Source organism: Myotis yumanensis, unplaced genomic scaffold (assembly GCF_028538775.1).
Source record: "Myotis yumanensis isolate MYYU_CA2020_CCGP unplaced genomic scaffold, mMyoYum1.0.hap1 SCAF_1, whole genome shotgun sequence".
Taxonomy (NCBI): domain Eukaryota; kingdom Metazoa; phylum Chordata; class Mammalia; order Chiroptera; family Vespertilionidae; genus Myotis; species Myotis yumanensis.
Window position 1 is genome coordinate 19,135,765 of NW_027223752.1, and position 22,250 is coordinate 19,158,014.

A 22,250-nucleotide genomic window follows, 5' to 3' on the forward strand; every position below is an offset into this window, starting at 1 on the left:
CTACTGCAGATGACAAGAGTCAACTGTGCTTCATTTTGCCATCTTCTCAGAAGGAGGATTATGGGAGTAACGGTTTGATGAGGCTGAGATGAGTCTCATCAAGCCTTAACCTCTCTTTTCATGCTTTATGGATTACTCAGCAGCACAGGTTTTGTGCTGAAAATGTCTTGGGGAGAAAGCTGCTGCTTAGCTGTAGCCGGCATCCCCTGAGAGCCATTAGCTTGCCTGGGCAGCATCTGGGGCACCGTACCCTATCCGCTCACTGGAAGCTAGCTGGCTGGGGAATCAGGCAGAGAAGCCAGGGAAAAATAAAGCTTTATTCTAGGTCTTAATGTGGGTTCCCCTAAAAGCTGATCCAAGGTAAGGACTTGAGCATAGTAGTTGTTTGGGAGGTGAAGAAAGCACTCGTAGGGGAGTAGAAAAGAAAGGGGATTGGAAAGCAGCCAAGAAAACCAATAAAAGGTGAGTATCAAGCTAGCTATCCCTGTGGGAGAATGGAAACTTTCCCTCTGGGGAAACTGGGACCTCACGTAAAACATATTCCTGAGTTCTCTCACCATGGCTGAGGGAATTGGGGTGTTTTTACACCATCTCCCATTGGTCATTGGTCGAGGGCTGCTCTGGGGGTGCACTAAGTCCCCTGCACTTTCTGCATCCCATGGGAGCAGCGGAGAAAAAGGCCAAAAAGGCAAGACTTGGCCCTCAGAAGTCAGCCAGTTTTCTCTGAGTGGCAAGAGCCAAGGGATAAGGAGGGGCTGATGTTGAAAGTCACATAAACCAAGAGGAGGAATGAGGCCACTCCCATGAGAAATTTACAAAAAAAAGCACATCCCTGCTTCCTGAACCCTGGGGTCTTCATGTACTTTCAGCTAACTAGCTACTTCAAAGACCAATTCCCACCCGTCTTAAGTCAAAGTAAAGTTTAATGGTGTTGCCAGAGGACCTGGGAGGTACATCTGGTTATTTACCTTCTTCTTTGGTAGCAGATGGAAGGTTCATTTGCATTTTAATGATCAAATGGGGTCTTTTCCCTGGACTAACATGAGGGAGAAGGGCAGGACAGAAGCAGTTATTGGAAATCATGGGGAATCCAGCTCTTCACAGGATGGGCTGTGTCACCATCAGAGACTAGCTAGTGCCTTGATGCACATCCAAGGAAGACACACATCCCTGTTCAAAGGCCAGCTGGTGCTAGGCCTTTCCCGTCCACAAACACCAGCATGGGGGTGGCAGAGCTGGGGGACAAACCTGAGCTCTGGCCTCCTCATCACACGCCCTTCATCTCCATCACAGAATGGCCATTGTTACCACCATCAGCACCACCAGGCAGGGTTCCCCACCTCGCTAGGACCAGTTTAAAATAGAGCAGAAACCTCTGGTAGCTGCTGGCTGGATGGCTCCTACAGGTCTCTCCCAGCCACTCAGCTGAGAATCCTAGCAGTGAAGTGTGCCCTCACCCCCACAGTGCCACAAACACCTGGCAATACTCTCACAGCTCCCTGGATTCACAGTGGACACCCCAGCCAGTCCCTCCCTGGATTGGTAGTGGACACCCCAGCCAGTCCCTCCCTGGATTGGTAGTGGACACTCCAACCAGCTGCTGCCTCCTTAAGCCCTCATGACCCAGGCTGGCATGTTGGAGTCACAACTGTTGACCTGGCTGCCCCAGCACCCCAAATGTAGCAAGGAGACCACCAGGCTCATAACCAACAGGTGCTCCAATTTCCCCCTGTTCAGAAGACGTGTCAATTTAGACACTTTGGGAAGCCACGTGTCCAGAAAGTACCCATCTGCCAGAGAGAGAGAGAGAGAGAGAGAGAGAGAGAGAGAGAGCTTTTAAGTAGCTAACATTTGGGCCTCCTGCAATTCCTCGGAGATTAATTTCCATGTCATAATTCTGGGGAGACTCAAACTCATCACATCCCAGCGATATGTGCACAAGCCACATGGTCCTAATTAACAAAGGTTCTTAATAAAATGTCAACACAATTGAGTCAGTTCTGAGGCCTCTGAAATTGCTGAATTTTCTAACAGAATACTGCTGCCTTCATCAGGATCAACCTTCCTTTCCTACTCAATTATCAAATGAAACTTTTTTTTTTTTTGCAGAGCAATATAACATCAGAATGGCCTTATTTTCATCCTCGCTATTACATTTTTTCAACCCCTTTACTCGTGCCTGACAGATTTTTCGAATGCAGAGAAAGTGGGCTGAGTGTCTGTGAGAGCAGTTGAGCTCTGGCCAGGTGGCAAGTTTCAGGAGGCAGAGACTGCGCTGTCCATCCCTGTGTCACCAGGCCTGGGACAGCGCCGGGCACAAGGCAGGTGCTCAGTAAATATCCACTGATGCCCAGGAAGTGTGGCTCAGTGATTGAGCATCAACCTATGAGCCAGGAGGTCATGGCTCAATTCCCGATCAGGGCACATGCACAGGTTATGGTCTCAATCCCCAGTAGGGGGTGTGCAGGAAGCAACTCATCACTGATGTTTCTGTCTCTCCCTCTCCCTTCCTCTCTAAAATCAATAAAAATATATTAAAAAATATTCACTAAGTAGGTGATTGGACATCTTTTCCAAAAGGCTGAGTGTATACTCACATCCATACTTGTGGTAGACTTATGGAGAGCAACAACAATCTCAGAGTCCATATGCTGTAGGCCAGCGGTTCTCAACCTGTGGGTCGAGACCCCTTTGGGGGTCAAACGACCCTTTCACAGGAGTCACCTAAGACCATCGGAAAACACATATATAATTACATATTGTTTTTGTGATTAATCACTATGCTTTAATTATGTTCAATTTGTAACAATGAACTTGGGGGTCACCACAACATGAGGAACTGTATTAAAGGGTTGCGGCATTAGGAAGGTTGAGAACCACTGCTGTAGGCTCTAGTACAGCTGTAGCTCTTTGTTAATTCTTCCCAAAGGAAGGGGGCGGGACAATCAGGCCCCGGCACCTGTCAGCTTTACCGCGAGAGGTGATGTTGAATAATGGAGGTTAGCAGATAAAGGCTCAAAGACGTGCTCTGTCCCCTCTGCTGCCTGGGCAGGGGCCGGCCACTTGGCCTTTCTAGACTTCAGTGTGATCCTTTGAGAAGCCTCCGAGGGTTTGGGTGTTTCACAGTCCCTTCCAGTTTCTGAAGGGAGTTCAGTGTAAACTGGGGGACATTTACATGAGTGACAGGTTGCTGTCAGTGCCCTTCTCCTCTATCACGCAACCTCTGCCTCTGCTTGCCTCCATCCCACTTGCCCCCATCACACAACCATACAAGCAGCCAGGGCCCTCGCTCTGCTCCCTACACAGCACCTCCCCAAGCCTGTCTTCCATGCTCCTGACTTCTCCCTTCCCACTTTATCCCAACCCATCAATATGTTTTCAGCCCTGGGTTCCATCCCCTCTTGGCCCCGCGCTCTCATAGAAATTTGATTAACACGGCTAAACCCATGGGTAATGGAGAGCTCATATGTTATCCAGAGGAAATGTATTTGCATTTTAACCAGATGCGTTCTGGAGATGATGTTTTAATCCACATCTCTATCAGTGCATTGATTGTGGTATATGGTCATACTTGTTTATGCACCTGCCTTGGTGGCTAACTGTCGCTTTTCTGGGTATGAAACCTCAGTTCCTTTTCATCTTTCTCTGTCTAGTGCCTAGCTTGATTTCTGTGGGCACTCACTCAATAAATGTTTATGGAATAACCACATGGATGAATGATAGGTTGATGAATAGAGCCGCTGATGGATTTTAGGCAATCTGATAGTCATGGGAAAGAGTGATGTGGGTCACTTGTAGACAGGGACTGATATGCTTTAATCCCACCCCCTGTGGCAGTCGGCTCGACCTGTCTTTAGACTGAGTCTGAATGCAGAGCATTGCCTGCTGAGCAGGCATTCATGCTGCTATAGAAGCTGTGTTCTCACTCTGCCAGAGAAAGGGACCGGCCCGCCTTAGCCTCTCATTAATTCAGGCTTCTGGGGTGGCTTCTGAGCTGAGGCCACAAGGACTCAACTAGCAGGGGGCCCCATTGTAGTCAAAGGAGAAATACCCCAATGTCACAGTGCCTCCCGACACACCAGTAACAAAGTGACAGAGGGTATGCTGGCAATTTCTATGAGGGCCATTATGCTGAATGCTTCCAAAAGGCGTTTGAAGTACAATAAAATATGGGTGCACCATGGTTTTTGGGTTATTGCTGGTTGACTGCAGATATGTAAAGTATCACAAAATCAAAGGCCATGTAACAAAGCCAGGGAAAAGTAATTTTAATGAACAGAAACTGAAAACATGGGGGCCCATTGCTTTAAGATACACCTCCCATTTGCAGCCAGTAGTTTGCAACCAAAGATGTCAAGAAAAGCCATTTTCCTGTCCAAATATTTTTCAAAAATTCCTATGATTTCTTATAAGAAAATGGAATCCCCCAGATGAGCCCTGCCCCCAGCACCATGCCTGACACATAGTAGGTCCTCCATAAACATTTGCTGAAACAATCATTTGATTTATGAGTGGTGTAAATAAATTTTTTGAAATATATTTTTATTGATTTCAGAGAGGAAGGAAGAGGGAGAGAGAGAGAGAATCATCAATGATGAGAGAGAATCATTGATTGGCTGCTTCCTGCACAACTCCTACTGGGGCTTGAGCCCACAACTTGTACATGTGCCCTGACCAGGAATTGAACCGTGACCTCTTGGTTCATAGGTTGATGCTCAACCACTGAGCCATGCTGGCTGGGCCATGTAAATAATTTCTAATCTAATAATAGACAAACATGGCAATTGACCATACCTCCGCTACGCTTCCCATTGGCTAATCAGCAGGATATGCAAATTAACCCAATCAAGATGGCGGCCGGCAGCCACGCAGCTGAAGCGAGTAGGAGGCTTGCTTGCTCCAGTGATGGAGGAAGCCAAGGTTCCCCGCCTGCCGTGGCCCAGCTCTGAGCTCCACTCTAAGCAACAAAGTTGCAATTATAGAAGCTAAACTAACCCCAGATACCTGCTTTCAGCAGGCCCTGGCCTTGGAGCTGGAGCGGCAACAAAGTTTCAATTATAGAAGGTAAATAAATCCCAGAATTAAAAAAAAAGAAAAAAAGGAGAGGTTGGGAGCTTCCGTCGCCAGCTTAGCCAGCCTGAAAACAGCCCTCAGCCCCTCATCCAGACTGGCCAGGCACCCCAGTGGGGACCCCTACCCTAAAGGGGGTGCGGGCAGCCTGAAAATAGCCATCAGCCCCTCATCCAGGCTGGCCAGGCACACCAGTGGGGACCCCCACCCTGAAGGGGGTGTGACCAGCTGCAAACAGCCATCAGCCCCTCACCCAGGCTGGCCAGGCACCCAAGCAGGACCCCCACCCTGATCTGGGACACCCTTCAGGGCAAACCAGTCGGCCCCCACCCATGCACCAGGCCTCTATCCTATAAAGTAAAAGGGTAATATGCAAACTGACCCTAACAGCAGAAAGACTGGGAATGACTGGTCACTATGACACACACTAACCACCAGGGGGCAGACGCTCAATGCAGGAGCTGCCCTCTGGTGGTCAGTGAGCTCCTACATGGAAGAGCTCTGCATAGCCACAAGCCAGGCTGATGGCTGCCAGTACAGCGGTGGTGGTGGGAGCCTCTCCCGCCTCCTCAGCAGCGCTAAGGATGTCTGACTGCAGCTTAGGTCTGCTCCCCGCTGGCAAGTGGACATCCCCTGAGGGCTGCCGGGCTGCCAGAGGGATGTCTGATTGCCAGCTTAGGCCCAATCCCCAGAGGAGCAGGCCTAAGCCAGCAGGTGGTCATCCCCTGAGGGGTCCCAGACTATGAGAGGGCACAGGCCAGGCTGAGGGGACCCCCCCCCCCAGTGCACAAATTTTTGTGCACCGGGCCTCTAGTTTAAAATATAAATCTGATTGTGTCATCTTCCTGCCTCAAACCATTTGGTGCCTTCCCACTATTCTCAGAAAAAAAAAATTCCTTTACAATGCCTACTATACCTGGCTGCCACCCACCTTGCCATCCTCATGTCACCATGACACACCTCAGTCTCCAGCCAGTACCAAACTCCAGATCTCCTGGCCAGAGACCTGAGCTCTCCTTATTGTACCTCATTGCCATTCTTTGTTCTTTTATAACACATCTGAAACTCCAGACATCTAAACCAGACTATAAGTGTAGGAGTGTTATTTGAAACAAGGAGTGCCACGAGCCACCATCATTCTGCACAGCTACATTTAAATCTGAAGTATGTACACTACATGACTTAAGATCAATTTTTCATAGTAGAAATTGAAACACTAAGGAATCACATGCATGTGGCTTAGACTGGGTCATAATAAACCAGTTGTAGGTCCAAGAATTGAAAATGAAGAATCAATGGGAAGTTCAATCACCAGTGTAGAAACCACCCTGAAAGTCAGTCACTGTATGGGGCTAGGGGGCGTGGTAGGGAGGAAAGGTGCAGGGAGTGAGGATAGTTTCTGGATAAAGGAATTGAGGGGAAAACAACAGAACCAGAGGGGGGTACAATGGCTTAGCCACATCCGGACAATTTTTCAGCCTATGATAACTATGGTTACAGATGCCATGAGAGTTGGCCCAGGCAGCCTCATTCAACCCACTCTCCCCGTGCCCTGGGGCTCGCCTCTCTCTGCCATTTTGTGCATGGACAGTGACACAGTCAACAAAGCCCATGGTGGCAGTAAAAAAAAACTGTCTTCATTCTCCTCTGCCCTAGACACTGAAGCTCCAACACTGTCAGCAGAATATGAAACTGCCTCAGAAATAAGCCAGGCATTCAATGTTTGGCAGCATGGGGACCTCGAAGCTATCAAATGCATCTTACTCCCTGGAAATCATTTTCTTTCAAAATGCAAAGCAAAAAAGCAACAAGGTAGTAAAAATATGTTTACTGGGCCCTGGCTGGCGTTGCTCAGTTGGTTGGAGCATCGTTTCATATGCTGAAGGGCTGTGGGTTTGATTCCCTGGTGGGGCACATACTTAGGTTGCTGGTTCCATCCCTGGTGGGGGCATGCATTGAAGGCAACTCATCGATGTCCTCTCTCCCACTGATGTTTCTCTCTCTTTCCTTCCTCTCTCTCTAAAACCAATAAGCATATCCTCAGGTGAGGATTAAATATACATATATTTACTGGAAATAGGACAGGGAGGGCTAACAGTCTTTACCAATGGCTTCTGCTTGTGTGTGTGACGTCATTCCCAGGCAAACTGTCCCTGTCATCTTGGCTACACCCTAATTTGTGCTTAGATCACACCACACGGACAGGAGGGCTGCTGCAGACACACAGCAGACACCCACCCCTGACCTTTCTGCTGCTCAGCCTGAAGGATGTCCTGCTCTTCTGGTTTTATCCAAGGAGGCTGGGTTTTCAGTCACGAATATGTAAAGGAAGGGGGTTGTCAAAGAAGGGGACTCTGGGACACCTCAGGTGCATGAGGCGTCACTCTCAACCTCTTGATTCACAGTGAGAAGAAACAGGTTACTTTGTGTGGTCATTTTTGGGTGAATGTTTTACAGGTCTACACATAGCAGGGTGCCCACACAAGACAGACTCAATGGATGCTTTCTGTATTTGAATAATCTGCTTAGAATGGGAGGTATGCTGTTATAAGACTGTATATTTACATTTTACATAAATTCTCTTTCTACTCACCATCTTTCAAATATACCACCTCGGGCAATGAGCAATTGGAGGGGTAAATGGAGTTCAATGAACCATGGCTCTGTGGGAAACTGGGAAAGGCAGGATTAAATGAAATCAACCAGGTTTTTTTTTCTGTAGGATTATCAGGGGAGGGGTACAAGTTAGAGGTGAGAGTGACAGCATTAGCCAACACCCAGGTTCAAGTCACAGAGCTACAAGGTGACTTGGGACATGCTGCTTCAGCTCTGGGATAACAATTTCACTTGCTTCTTTGGCCTAGAAAGAGAAGTATAGGAGATAATGACTATAGAGCTCTTATCACTGTGCCAGGCACTTTGTATGTATTCAATAATAGGGGGAAATGCTTATGGTGATTTTAAAATGTGCTCAAATTCTTTCCTCCCTTCCAGAGTGAGCCTACTCCACCTCCCTTCCCCAGGCGTGAACTAAACTTAGGGACTCTCATCTAATGCAAAGAATGTGGTGGTGAATCCATTTGCAACAACATGGATGGGCCTTGAGGGCATTATGCTAAGTGAAATAAGTCAGACAGAGAAAGGCAAATACCATATGATTTCACTTATACGTGGATTCCAAAACAATCAAATTCATAGAGACAGAGAACAGATTGGTGGTTACCAGAGGCAGGGGGTTGGGAGTGGGTAAAATGGGTGAAGGTGGTAGAAACATTAAAGAGAGGATTAGAAAATCAGACTTCATTTTCAATTCATACTAGTCAGTTTTAGACACTTGCAAGGGAAATGAATCTCACACTTTGCAAACCACAAATACATGTTTTTAAGTAAACATGAGGTTTCTGTTTCTCCATTCTGGGTAACAGTCATGAACTTGATGTCAAAAAAAAACACAGTAGCTTCCACTGAGAGTACCACTCAGACCAGAGCCAAAAAGAGGAAGGTCCCTTTGACCTCCTTAAAGAAAAAGGATGTTCCAAAGATTATCTGAGCCATGATTTGCTTTAGGCTTCTTTCCCAGCGGTGTCAGGGGAGCGTCATCATCCTTCTGCTATCCCAGTGGTTGCAGGGTAGACTTGCGATTGGGCAGGCTGACTGTGAACATCTTTCCTCCAGAAGAAATCTGCCATGTGGGTGTCACCAACATGGTGCTGGTGCCATGTTTAGGGAGATTCCGTAACTAAGTCAGAGCCCCTAACCAACTCTAACCCTGTCTGGTCATCCAGTCAGTGTCCTTTAGAACAGAATTTGAGTGCAGCAAACTTCATCCCTCGTACGCATCCTCCTGCTTCAGCCAAGCGAGCTGTGCAAACCTCCTAATTGACTATCAATACAATCGCTTCATTCTGTTCATCATTAAACACATTCTAATCCCCTATGGAAAGTAGAAAGTAAAAGGAATCCACTATCCAAGAAGAACATGTTTCTTGCTGACAGTGGGTCCCTAGTTCTGTGCCTCTATTAGATACACTTTATCCCACATCTCAGTTGTGGTTGAAGTCTCCCAAATTTGGGGTAAGATGTGGATTGTTTTTTAAATGTGTCTGATCTAAGATGATACTCATATAGAGACTGCTATGGACTGAATCATGTCCCCCAAAAAACTCATGTTGAAAACGTAACCCCAATGTGACTGTAATAGAAATGAGGCCTTTAGGAGGTAATTAAGGTTAAATGAGGTCATGAGGGTGGGGATGTAATTCATAGGGCTTGTGCCCTTTAAGAAGAGGAAAGAGACACCAGAGCTATCTCTTTCCACCATGTGAGGGCACAGTGAGAAGGTGGCCATCTGTAACCCATAAGGAGAGCCCTCACCAGACATCAACCCTGCTAGCCCTTGATCTTGGACTTGCAGTTTCCAGAACTGTGAGAAAAGAAATTTCTATTGTTTAAGCCTCCCTGTCTATTGTATTTTGTTATGACAGTCTGAGCAGACTAATACAGAGCCAAAACACAGATGTTTTGGAAATGGGTGAAATAACAAAGTCAACCTAGCTAGTCTTCATTCTACCAAAAAATCGCTGGGATTGGCAAAGGATGACGAAGCTCCCTTAGACACCCCTGGAATAGAAGCCTGGATGAAACCTTGGCTCAGACAGTCTTTGGAACATCTTTCCTCTCTACTTTCTAGGATAATTGTGGTGATTTTGGCACATTATTAATCCCATTTGGAAAGCTGATCTCTTGAAAGTTGGATATTAAATCAAAACAGATTATTTTCTTTCCAGAAAATCTAAGCTACACAAATGAGTTTGGAAACACATTAATGAAGATGGCAGCCGAGTGGCCTTGCAAGTTGAGCATGGCTCACATTCACAAGAGACAAGAATATCTTTTTAGCCAGGAGAGAAGTGGGATCCCAGAGACTTGAACTGGATTCTTGGGATCATGTGCGACCAGTGCAAACCCAACCTGCAAAAAACAGCCATCAACTGAGAATTCGCTGATCAACCGAGAGCCTTTTTTTTAATCTAAATCCTTCAGAGCAACCTCTGAATACATTTTTGGATAAGAAAGAACAGGAAAGTGCAGAAGGGAGGAAAGCTTGAGGGAAATTGCCCTGGACATAAACACCAAAAGGCCTGGGTTGGACCCAGCTCTACCTGTTTGCAGTCTTGGGCCCCGCCCCCCCCCCCCCCCCCCCCCAAACAAGTCGTTACTCTTTCTACTGCCAACAGTAAATCTAGATCCAATATTGACAAAAAGAGGGCTGCTTAAAGAACAAGTGAGATAATTTGTAAAAAGTGTTCTGTAAACTGAAAGATGCTACACACATACAATACAGGCTTCTCTGGAATTTTGCATTAAAATATGCACTAAAAACGCAGGGTTTTTGAAAAATACATCTTCAGCTCTGCAGCTTTGATTTAAATACCTCAAAAAAAGTTACACACCAATGGCCAATATGAGCCAAATTATTCACTGGACACCAAACAGATCTGTGTCAGCTCACTTAGCTGTCCCCACCTCATGTCCAGCCTGCCTTTCACTCCTGGTGAACCAAAGAACAGAAGGAAAACAGTCTGCTAGAGGTGTGAGAGAGCTGGGAGCCTGCAAGGAAGAGGTGCTATTGCTGTCCTTTCTGATACTCCGTTATTTAGAGATATCCTTCCCTTCTCCTTTGTGTACTTTGCCTTTTGTAGCTTGGGGAAGTCCTGGAATTTCCATCCTGCATGAAGCCTGAGAGATCCTCTCCAATCCATTCTTCCATGCATCCATCCATTCAGCAAAAGGTAACTGAGTTAGTGACTACTGTGTGTCAGGCACTTTCCTGGGCACTGGGGTTATGACAGGGAAAGTTCCTGCTCTTGGAGCTCACATGTTAGTGAGGGCACATGAGTAAGCAGGATGGCTTCAGATCAGGATAAGTGCCAGGAAGACAACTGAACAGCTGACATAAGTGACAGGGCTGGGGAAGGAGAGGAGAGGTCTTCAGAGGGGACAGGGAAGTCCTCAAATGAGCTGGCATTTGAGCTGAGATTCAAAGGGCGGAAAGCAGTCAGTCATGCAAACGTGCATTGTAAGCTATGGGAAGTGCAAGTACCAGGCCCTGAGACAGGAACAAGTGTCCTCTATTTGAGGAACAAAGGAAGCCAAGTGGCCCAAAGGTCAGATGCAGGTGGCACGTTGAAGAGGTGGGTCAAAGGGGCCAATAGGGCCAATGTCCCCCTTGCGCATGGCAGGAGAGTGAAGCCCAAACAGGCTCAATGAGCAGCCCAAAGTCTAACAGCTTACTGCGGAGCTACTTCTAGCAACTCATTCTTCTGCCCCCAAATCAAGAGTTTTTAAAGCCATATTTATCAGCTTCTCTCAAACTATGGGAATATTGTTTGCTATTTTTATTGTGTGTTTTTTAAAGCCCTTAACATACATAAAGCCAGCAAACCAATCCCAATTTTCAGCAGAAAAATTATCAAGCGATCCCAGCAATTTAAAATACACATAAGTTCTGTTATGGAAGCTGAAACTCAGTGTCAATCTACTTTTGTTTGGTCCTACACAAACAGGAGTCATTTGTTAAAGGTTTAGCTTTACAAATAGGAGGGAGGCCAGAGCTCACCAGAGAATAATCATTTCACCTTTAGGTCTTAATTTGACACCTAAACCTCTTGACGGTGCTTTGCGTAATTTACCCAAGTGCAATCAAAACCAATCTGTTCTCAATCCGCCTTCATTTTGAACGATTAAATTGTCAGGTAACGGTGCTGTAAGCAAAACATCATAATTACAACTTTCCTCCACAATCTGTGAGCGCCTCCACCTGAAGGTTCAAATCTGTGAATACCCAAATCCTACAGTCTGTTTAATGTGAATTGTCCCTTCACTTTTCTGGTATAATTCTAGGTTCCCCTTTATCTTTGTCCTGCTAAACACACTTGGCCTGTGTAGATGCAAACCTCCAAAGAACAGACCCAAAGTCTGTCCAGTGACCAGTGACTGGTCCACCAGAGGAAGATGCAGAGATGTTATCTGGCTGGAGGGGTTAGTGCAGCCGTGGGCAAACTACAGCCCGCGGGCTGGATCCTGCCCGTTTGAAATGAATAAAACTAAAAAAAAAAAAAAAGACCGTACCCTTTTATGTAATGATGTTTACTTTGAATTTATATTAGTTCACACAAACACTTCATCCATGCTTTTGTTCCGGCCCTCCGGTCCAGTTTAAGAACCCATTGTGGCCCTCGAGTCAAAAAGTTTGCCCACCCTTGGGTTAGTGGGAAAGGCTCATTCACTGCCTGCCTCCCTCCTCCTTCTCCTCCTTCTCCACTCCTTTCCCTTTCCCTTTCCCCTCCTCCAGTATCTCTTCCCTCCCCCTCTTCCTCCCCTCTTTTTCTTTTTCTCCTTGAAACAAGCTTCTCCAGTCCCTGAACTCTGGGAGCCTCACAAGGCAAGGGCCAGAGGTCCCAACAACTTAAGAGATAGACTTACAAAGTGCTTAAGGGCCTATAGTATAGTCCAGTGACGGCGAACCTTTTGAGCTCGGTGTGTCAGCATTTTGAACAACCTTAACTTAACTCTGGTGCCGTGTCACATATAGAAATTTTTTGATATTTGCAACCATAGTAAAACAAAGACTTATATTTTTGATATTTATTTTATATATTTAAATGCCATTTAACAAAGAAAAATCAACCCAAAAAATGAGTTCGCGTGTCACCTCTGACACGCGTGTCATAGGTTCGCCATCACTGGTATAGTCCATCCCCACCACCTACTATCTCTATAACCTTGGGCAAACTACTCAACCTCTCTGTTCCTCAGTTCCCTCAACTGTAAAATAAGGACAGTATCTTCCTCCTAAGATTAAATAAAGAAGATTAAATAAATTAATCTTCTATTATATAATTAATGTTAAAATTTATTTATTTAATTCATGTAAAACGATACGACGTCTGGCACATAGTTCTATACAGGTGTGAGATATGTCACCGTCACTTCCACTCTTCTTCTGCCTCCACCCTTTTGGCTAGGGAAAACTATTGTCACCCCAGCTTCAGGAACAGTTGTGCATGACAGCCAAGCATCCTACTGGTAGCAGCTCAGGGGTGTCCTAATGGCAATCCAGTGTCAAATGGGGACAATCACAGTTACACCATCAGATAAGCATTACGAAAATGATAATCCTATATAATAAAAGGCTAATATGCAAATTGTCCCCTCGACTGGGAGTTTGACCCAGAGTCTGACCAGGGGAGTTTGACCAGGGGGTAGGGCCAACCGGCCAACTGCCCGCGGCCCCTCCCCTGAGCCAGCCGATCGGCCAGATTGGTGTGGGCTGGCTGGACCCCACCCATGCACGAATTCGTGCACCAGGCCTCTAGTATGAAATAATGTACAGAACACATCTGGCATGCAATGATTGCTCATCAAATGCTGTTATTTTTATTAGGGTCTTTTCACTTTTCGCATCAATGGTTGTGATTGTAGATGCTACTTGCTTGCTTCTTCACTGTGTCAGGCTCTAACATGTGGGATTCATCTGTGTTTATCACTGTGGCATAAATATCTAGAGAATAATAGTCATATAGAAATGTAGTTTAAAAGCCAAGGCAAGCTTCATGGAGGCAGCCCCATAGTCCTCCCTATCAAAGCTCCTTGAAGATCCCAACCTGACTCTTTAGACAACTGCCCACTTGACACACCTCTTGATGGACACAGGGACATCTCTCACTCAGCAGGTCCTGGACTGAACTCACGAGCTTTCCCTCAAGACTGGTCCTGCCTTGGCTGCTGTCTCAGTCATTCCAATTCCTCCACTTCCACAAATTCTTCATTCAAAGCCTGTAGATTTCATGTCCTAGGTAGCCCCCTACTCCATCCACTTCTCCTTCCCTCCCCCTTGACACCATGGTATCTGGTACCTCACATCCACAAGAGCTACACAGCACTTGTTTTGAAACTTGAAACCCTTCAGTGACTTAAGATAATGACTATGGTCCTCCTGCATGCACAATCACACCCTACCTGCAAGAACAGGTGGCTTCGGGGTCTGATCCTGCACATCCCCCAGCCATACCTCAAAAACACACACTCTCTTGCTTTTTCTGCTCAAGCCATAGAAACTTCCTTTTAGTTCCTCAAATACACATCTGCCTCGGGGCCATTGCACTTGCGGTTTCCTTTTCTGCAACAGTCCTCCTCATTAGTCATTTAATCCCTACATATCCTCCAGGTCTCAATACTAGTGTCTGAATGCATTCCCTGACCACCCACCTCCCCTGATTCTTGTCAATCTCTTCTATCAGATACTTTAAAAAAATATATATATTTTATTGATTTTTTATAGAGAGGACGGGAGAGAGATAGAGAGTTAGAAACATCAATGAGAGAGAAACATCGATCAGCTGCCTCCTGCACATCTCCTACTGGGGATGTGCCCGCAACCAAGGTACATGCCCCTGACCGGAATCGAACCTGGGACCTTTCAGTCTGCAGGCTGACGCTCTATCCACTGAGCCAAATCGGTTTCGGCCAGATACTTTCTTAAAACACTGCTGCTCTCCTTCATGGAACATACATCTATACTAATAAAAGGGTAATATGCTAATTAGACCAGGAGACCTTCCGGATGTCCTTCCGGACAAAGCCATGGTGGTGGGGCCAAGGCAGAGGCAGTTAGGGGTGATCAGGCCAGGAGGGGAGGGCAGTTGGGGGTGATCAGGCCAGCAGGGTTGGGGGGAAATCGGGGGTGAACAGGCTGGCAGGGGGGCAATTGGGGGGCTATCAGGTTGGCAGGGGGGCAGTTTGGGGTGAGAAGGCTGGTGGGGGGACAGTTAGGGGTAAGCAGGCCGGCAGGCAGAGTGGTTAGGGGCGATAGGCAGGCAGGCAGGTGAGCGGTTAGGAGCCAGTGGTCTCAGATTGCGAGAGGGATGTCCGACTGCTGGTTTAGGCCCGATCCCACACTGGCAATCGGACATCCCCTGAGGGGTCCCAGATTGGAGAGGGTGCAGGCCAGGCTGAGGGACACCTTCCCCCCACCCCCCCATGCACAAATTTTGTGCACCGGACCACTAGTAAGCTTATAATTATGCATTACTCAGTGCAATGATTGGTTTATGTCTGTCTCCCTCACTATAAACTCTAAGAAGGCAGAGCTGTTGTCTGTGTTATTTTAACTGTATTTCCAGTACCTGGGACAGCAGTTGTTATGTAGCAGGTATTCAATGAATATGTTTTGCAGGGAGTTAGAAAAAAACAAACAAAAACAAAACAAAAACCAAGGCACACTTCCATATTCCCAAAGTGGAATATGGAAGATCTAGAGACAAAAGAGAAGATGTAGGTCATATTTAAGGTGTAACAGCCTCAGAGTTAAAAATTGGCACTATCTCTCCACTCTTCTGTAGCCAGTCAATCCATAAGACATTTACTTAAGGAGTGAGTGGGTTTCCTCCTTTCCAGTCTGGAGAACAGAAAAGAAAAAGTACTTGCAGAGAACATTAAACACACTCTCACACACACGCGCACACACATCTAAAAAAGAAATTTCACCCCCAATATATGCAGAGGTGTGTCCAAGCCGGAATCAGCCTTTAGATAAGAGAAATGTTAAATACAGCATTCTCGTCAAAACTGGACACTAGCTTTCAACTTGTCCCAGTCCCATATGCTCTCAAGAGGAGCCTTAGCATCTGTATGCTAATTACAGACACGGTGGCCAGCGCTAGGCGCAGCAAATCTGACTTAGTCGCTTGCCTGGAGGAAACATTGTCCAACATTCTCAGCTTGTAAATGACACTACTGCTTGGGCTGCCCCCTCCCCAGCTCTTTCCAGCCCCACCCTGTTCACAAACCACTGCCCCCTCCTCCTTCTACTCAGGTCAGAGCCAAACTAGCTGCCTGGTTTGGTAATAAGATTGAGGGAAGACCCAGAAGGCCCCGTGGGCTCCATTATTACGCACGCCCTACAAGAAGGGCCACCTCCAGGGACTGTTGCTGCAGATCTGAGCTCCACTTGCTGCCAGGAAACCTTTCCCATTGAGGACACCCTGAGCAGGCAGCGCAGCAGCCCCAGGTCCAGGGGGAGGCACCCCACCCATCTGCCAGAGAGACAAAGATCACCAGAAACAAAGGACACACACAGACCCACACACACACAAAGTCAAAAGCAAATACCGACACTTGGTGCAATTTCAAGCCAAACAGCCAGCTTGATGTATCTTTAAATAGATTTTGCAACAATCCAGGAGGGACAATGACTATATGATAATGACAGGCACTATCTGGGTTTGGAACCCACGCTGCCTCCACCCTCCTCCCACCCTTACTGCTGTTCCCAGGCGCATTTTTCTGCCTCAGGACACACGCTGCCGGGAGCAAGAGTGCTTCCACTCGCGGAGGCGCGGACACGCCGGAGGGAGGTGGAGGCAGAGCAGGCAGGGCGAGGGCGGCCAAAAGTAGGAGATACCAACCTTTAGGATCCCAGTTAACCTGTTTTCTTGGAGTCTCGATTGGAAATTTCATTGCTCCGTTGCCCAGATGGGGAGGAAAGGGAAAGAATCAAAATGATAAAGTCCTCAAGCTTTCAACACCTCGGCACAGCAGTCCAACAAAAACAATTTCCAAGGATGGGGGAGCCCCGGACCGGCTCGCGGAGGAACCCCAGAGAAAGACAAATGGAAAATAGTGGCTTAGGAGAGAACTGGAGGCGGCTGGGATGTTTGCACCGTTTGAGGGGTGCCTGGGAGCAACCCCCTGGGTACAAGGAAAAGTGAGGTCCGCGAGGGGAGGATGGAGGAGGCTCGGGCAGATGAAAACGCCGAGCTTCGCAAACGCGTGCGGGCAGGTCGGGGCTGAGCCGCTGGAGGGCTGCGGAGGGAGAAGCCCACTGCAGTGTCACTCCAGCCCCCGAGGCGTGTGCACACACTCCCGCACACACACTCGCCCCGCGCGCTCCGGCGGCGGGTACGTCAGCCTGGTTCGGTGGTGCAGAGCGCACGCCCCACCCCACCAGTGGCTCCTCGCCTGCAGGCGACGCCCCCCACTCTCCACCCCCGAAAAGCCATTGGACAGAGGGGTGGCGCGGCGCGCAGGGAGCTCGCAGCGAGGGCGGGCGACCCTCCCTGCTTGCGCTTTGCTCTGCAGAAGCCGCGCCAAGACTGGAGAGATCGAGGCTGGTGGAGATGCCTGGCCAGGGCTCTGCCCCCCGGCGCCTGGCCTGAGGCAGCGGCAGCTGCGGACTTGCCCCGCCGTGTGCGTGCGGTGCGGGCAGCGGGAAGCTGCGGGTCGGGAAGCCGCGGTGGGGCGGGTGCAGGCGGCGGGCGCACAGCTACTTACTGGTTCCGCGGGCGGGCGTGGAGGCAGGCGCGGCTCTTGGTGGAGTTGCCGCCGGAGACACGCTTGGCTGCCTGGAAGGCGCTGCAGGAGGTGGAAGAAGAGCCGAGGTGGCCCTGCCGCAGACCTGTGCTTCAGGGGTCACCTCTTGTCACCGCTCCCACCCTGGGCGCACCCCGCTTCTTTTCTCACTTCATTTTTCACTCCGGTGTCCTCCTGTGCCAGGTGCTCCCGCCTGCGCCCCGAATGGATCTACATCCCCGGCGCGCTCGGAGGACCCAGGTGCCAGCCATGAGCCTTTTGTTCTGCTCTCCCGCCCGGGGAAGGGGGAAGCTCGCTCCCCAGGCACAGCCCTGGTTCTTCTCCTGCTACCTGCGGGCTGGCTGAGGCCGCTGGTTGGAGGCCGGGGAAAAGAGGGTGGAGAGAGACGCGGCGGCCCCAGAGGAAAGCGGAGTTGCCAAGACCTGGCAGCTCCTGGAAGCGGGGGCCCCAGGAGTCCCAGGGCCCAGCTGGTACAGGTGCGCGGGGCTCCAGACACGTTCAGGCTCCCCCCCCCCCCCCCCCCCCCCGTGCCCGCTTCCGCCTGAAACTACACAAGAGCTTGTGGTGGGACCTCAGTCTCCAAGAGAACCTAGTGGGCTGAGATGGTCCTGAATGGGCCACTGGACGTACCAATCTGAACAACGTTTAGAAATGACTCTGGGTGCCCAGCATGGGAGCCGTGCACTAGTCCATGCTGGAGAAATACTTGCTAAAGGAAGGCATGAATTGCATACAGCGTGTTGGAGAGGAAGTAGTTTAAGTTACTGTCCGTTCACTGTCCATGCCACGCATATCCTGAACCCCTTCGATGTGCCATCACTGCACTAGGTGCTGGTGATATGGCAAAGCACAAGATAGGCATGGACCTTGCCGTCCATGCCATGAGGTGGGGTTAGACCGTCATTGCCTTCACTTAAGAACTTCCTGCCTGCCAGCTAGGGCCCTAAACCCTCCACGGAGCTTTGCTCTCTGTACTGCTTGAGGCTTCTGAGGAGCCTTGTGTCAGCAGCATCCTTTTCGTCATCGATTCTCCACAGTCACATCCAGGCTTCTGAGTTCCAGGGCAAGGTCCACAGAGGGCCACTGCCATCCGTGGCAGGGGTTGGTAAGTGCTTGGTCACTGACCCTTCAGGCCGCCACGGCTGGAGCCAGAGTTCTCTGCAAACCTTGTTCAGAAAAAACTGTACCAATCTGACAGTGCCACCCGAGTGAGCGCACAGGTCCCCCCGGCAGGTTCCCCAGGCTCCTCAGAGCCAGCTTCTCTGGGACTCTGTTTCCACACTTTGCTTCCTTCCACTAGAAGGCTTGAGAGGATGGATGAGATGGAAATGAGACAAGCAAGGAATTTCTGCTTCTCCCGCCATGCCACCAGCGACATCAGTATGCATGTGGATCCTGCTCCCAAGCCCAAAGAACGGCTGGTGAGCTCCCGAGAAAGCCTGCAGAGCCTCCCTCTGCCTTCTCCTCAAGTGCTCATGGCCAGGAGGGCTCCAGGCCAGTCACCACAATTCCCACCTGCATCTGAGTCAGAGAGGTGTCCACAGAGAAAGATACCCTCTCGCCTGAATCCTCTGAGGACGGGGATGTCAGACTAACATTTATCAAATGCATCCCTCACCTTCTCACACTTCTTTCCATCCAGCTTCCCTACATCTTTCCTCTGAGGAAGCCCTAAGGGGCCCCATTTTACAGGTGAGAAGATCAAAGCACAGAAAGATAAAACAAAACAAAAAAAACACCCCCCCCCCCAAAAAAAAAAACACACTCCCAAACACTCCCAAGGTCACAACATGGAGATTCAAACCCAAGTGAGCTCATCTGGTCCCTGACCCATGAATCTGACCCTGAAGCTGTCTCATGGGTTCTTCTGGGTAAGGATGATCTACATACTATATTATCCAGACGCCAGCCCCTCCATTGCCTAACCTTGTGCCCCCCGGGGTCTACATCAGGGAATTAGTTCGCTGTCCAAGGCAAATTCCCGAGGCACAAAATACGGCCTTAGGGTGCATCATTCAGCCAATCAACGAACAAATAGCGAGCATCCCCTGTGTACAAGACGGTTTGCAGTTTTTCTTAAAAGTTATATTGGGACTTGGAGAGTCTTCCCCAGAAAAGCATCAGCAGGATGATGGAAGGACTGTTTGGAGGCTGGGAGGGTTGGGAGGGACCCACAGGGGTGAGGGAGAGGACCAGGGCTGCGGAGTCCTCTTGCTGTTAAAGACGTGCAGTAGTCTTTGGCCCTTATGATCATCTCTCTGCTAAATCACTCTGCCTCCCCACCACCATCACCACCACCACCACCACCACCACCAAGAACAACCTCTGGGGCTTTTTCTCATCTCTGCTTTCATTCTGCTTTCTCAGAGGGTGTGTGTGTGGGGGGTGGGGGGGCTGGGGGGGGGGCAAGTTCAGCAAAAACTAACCAATTAATTAATGAAACCCAGCACCCCCTCCCCTAACTGGCCGAAATCAAGTCCAACTCCTAACCTGCTTAGCATTTGGAATGGACAGCTGAGGACTGGGGGTGGGGTGTAAGGGATAAGTCCACCCCCAACCCCAAGTAAAACAACTTCGCACATTAACCCTTTGCGCTACTGCCATGTCCTTCCAGCAGCTTCCATTCTCTGCCTTCGTTATTGCAAACTGGATTCCACTTACCCCAGACAGGAGGGAAGAAGGGGTCTGTGCAGAGGAAAAGCATCCAGAAGAGATGCCGCGCCAAGCGGTTCCCTCTCGCTCTGCGCCGCCCCAACTTCCATGGCTATTGCTGACGGCTGCGGGCGAAGTCTGGTGGGAAGCGACCGCCTCGGGCTCCTGCGGTAGGACTACAAAGCATCCTGGTGCCAAGTGGCTCAGCTTCCCGCCTGCGGGCAGCGGCCTCCCCTGCGCTTTCGGCGGTACGCAGGCCCTGGCCGGGAGGCGTGGCTGCAGGTCCCCAGGTCTCCGCAGCTCAGAACCTGCAATCCTGGCGGCACCACTTCAATGAGCTCCCGGTGGCCCCGCGTGGGAGGGACGGCTGGGGCAGCGCAGAGACCCCAGTCATCCCCCCCCCCCCCCCCCCCGAGGAAGTTTTCCGCGAGTTGGCTCCTATACTTCCTCTCCACTGCGCAACCCGGGACCCGTGTGAGTGCGGAGGGGAGCTGACTGCTTCGGGTGGGGTTTCTGAGTGGCTGCCCAGGCACCGCTCAATCTGAGGACTGCTGAACGCAGATCGCGGGGTGCGGCAGGAAAGAGTCCTTACTGAACAGGGATTCCGGGGCGCAGCAGGAGCAGAGTCCGGACAGGGAGAGATGAAGCAGCTTGGGGAATCTTGCTTAGTGCTGGTTCCACAAACGGAAGGAGAAGGGGAACAGATCTGATTAGAATCAACTTTAATTCACGAATATCAGGATGCATTCATTTATCTGCCTCGGGTTGTTTCCCTTGGAGGTCCAGAAGAAACCCCAATCTTCCAAGCTCTCCCCCATTCCCAAGACACCTCCAAACCCTCTTCCCAAAAAGAACCATTTTGTGAAGAGAACCCCATACAAACCCCGTGTAGAGTCACTGGCATAAAACTGATGGGGCCATTCTGCACGAAAGTTAACTTGAACTTCTTCTACCAGAAATGTTTTATTTCCCTAGTGAAGTTGTCACTGTGTTCTCAGCATTTAAGCCGAGAACATTTGTCTCCGTGTCCCAACCAGAATCTGCAGAATCACATCCTTAAATATATGTTGCTCTAATCTTGGGCTCTGCTGTTTTGGGAAAGGCTAGAGGCATAGGGGCAGCTATAGGGCAGAGGGTGTCAGATGTCAGACTGCTCCACAGCAAACCCCCAGTGTGTCAATCCTGCAGCTTTATTGCCTTGACTCAGACCTCTGATTGGGGGTTAATGAAGACAACATACTCTGAACTCCAAAGAAGTTGTAATTAGAACATCGGGTTGATGAACGTGTTTCATAACCAGGAACCATATCCTCTCCCTCTGTGAGTTTCTTTGTTTTAAATTTTACTCCTTGAGAAAATATAATTTAAGCACCCATAAAGCATTGTGCCAAACGTTTAACCAAAATGTGCAGAGTTCCTTATAAAAAAGCTTTAAGGTGATTCCTTCTCTCTGAGTTATTAGCAAAACATAATCCCAGGCAAAAAAAATTTTTAAGAGCTGGAGCTGGAATTGTTTTGGTTTTCCCCTCAATTTTTTATTTTGAAAAAATTTCAAACACACAAAAATGTTATGTTCACTTAGTAAAAAAACAGGATCCAATCAAAGGTTGAATCTGTTCTATATATTTAGTGTATTTTAGCCTAGAAAATTTCCTCAATCTTTTTTTTGTTTGTTTGTTAATCCTCACCAGAGGATTTTTTCCTCTTTCCATTGCTTTTCAGAGAGAGTGGAAGGGAGGAAGAGAGAAGAAGAGAGGGAAAGAGAGAGAAAGAGAGGGAAAGAGAGAGGAAGGGAGGGAGGAAGGGGAGAGAGAGAGAAAGAGAGAGAGAGAGAGAGAGAGAGAGAGAGAGAAGAAACACATCAATTGGTTGCCTCCCAAACACACCGAGATCTTGGGCAAATTTTTAACCCACGTATGTGCCCTTCACCGGGATGAACCTGTTACCTTTGGTGTGTGCCAACACTCTAACCACTGAGCACACCGGCCAGGGCCTCGCTCTTTTTATTTTTTAATGACATTGATTTTTTTAAGAGTCCAAATTCATTTGCTGTCTGCTAATGTTTAATGTCATGATGTAGTTAAAGATCAGTTGAGTCAAAGAGGGGGAAAACACATGATTTCCTGACTATAGCAGGACATTAAAATAACTCAAGG

The 22,250-nt window shown here is 48.8% G+C and overlaps 1 protein-coding gene across 4 annotated transcripts in view; it reads right to left on the bottom strand.

Moving 5' to 3' along the window:
* KCNK10 (potassium two pore domain channel subfamily K member 10) overlaps positions 1-20,415 on the bottom strand; it is a 109,584-nt gene extending 89,169 nt beyond the window's left edge. The window contains exons 1-2 of one of the 4 annotated variants that reach the window (XM_070415416.1): positions 17,593-17,679; positions 17,404-17,484 (exon numbers count right to left, since the gene is read on the bottom strand). In XM_070415416.1, the coding sequence (XP_070271517.1) occupies position 17,404 (1 nt within the window). In that variant the 5' untranslated portion in view covers positions 17,405-17,484; positions 17,593-17,679. Of the gene's footprint in view, positions 1-16,538; positions 16,868-17,403; positions 17,686-20,103 lie in introns of those variants that run through there. The other 3 variants (XM_070415399.1, XM_070415407.1, XM_070415389.1) reach the window with 3 other exon arrangements.
* Between the last annotated feature and the right edge of the window lie 1,835 nt (positions 20,416-22,250).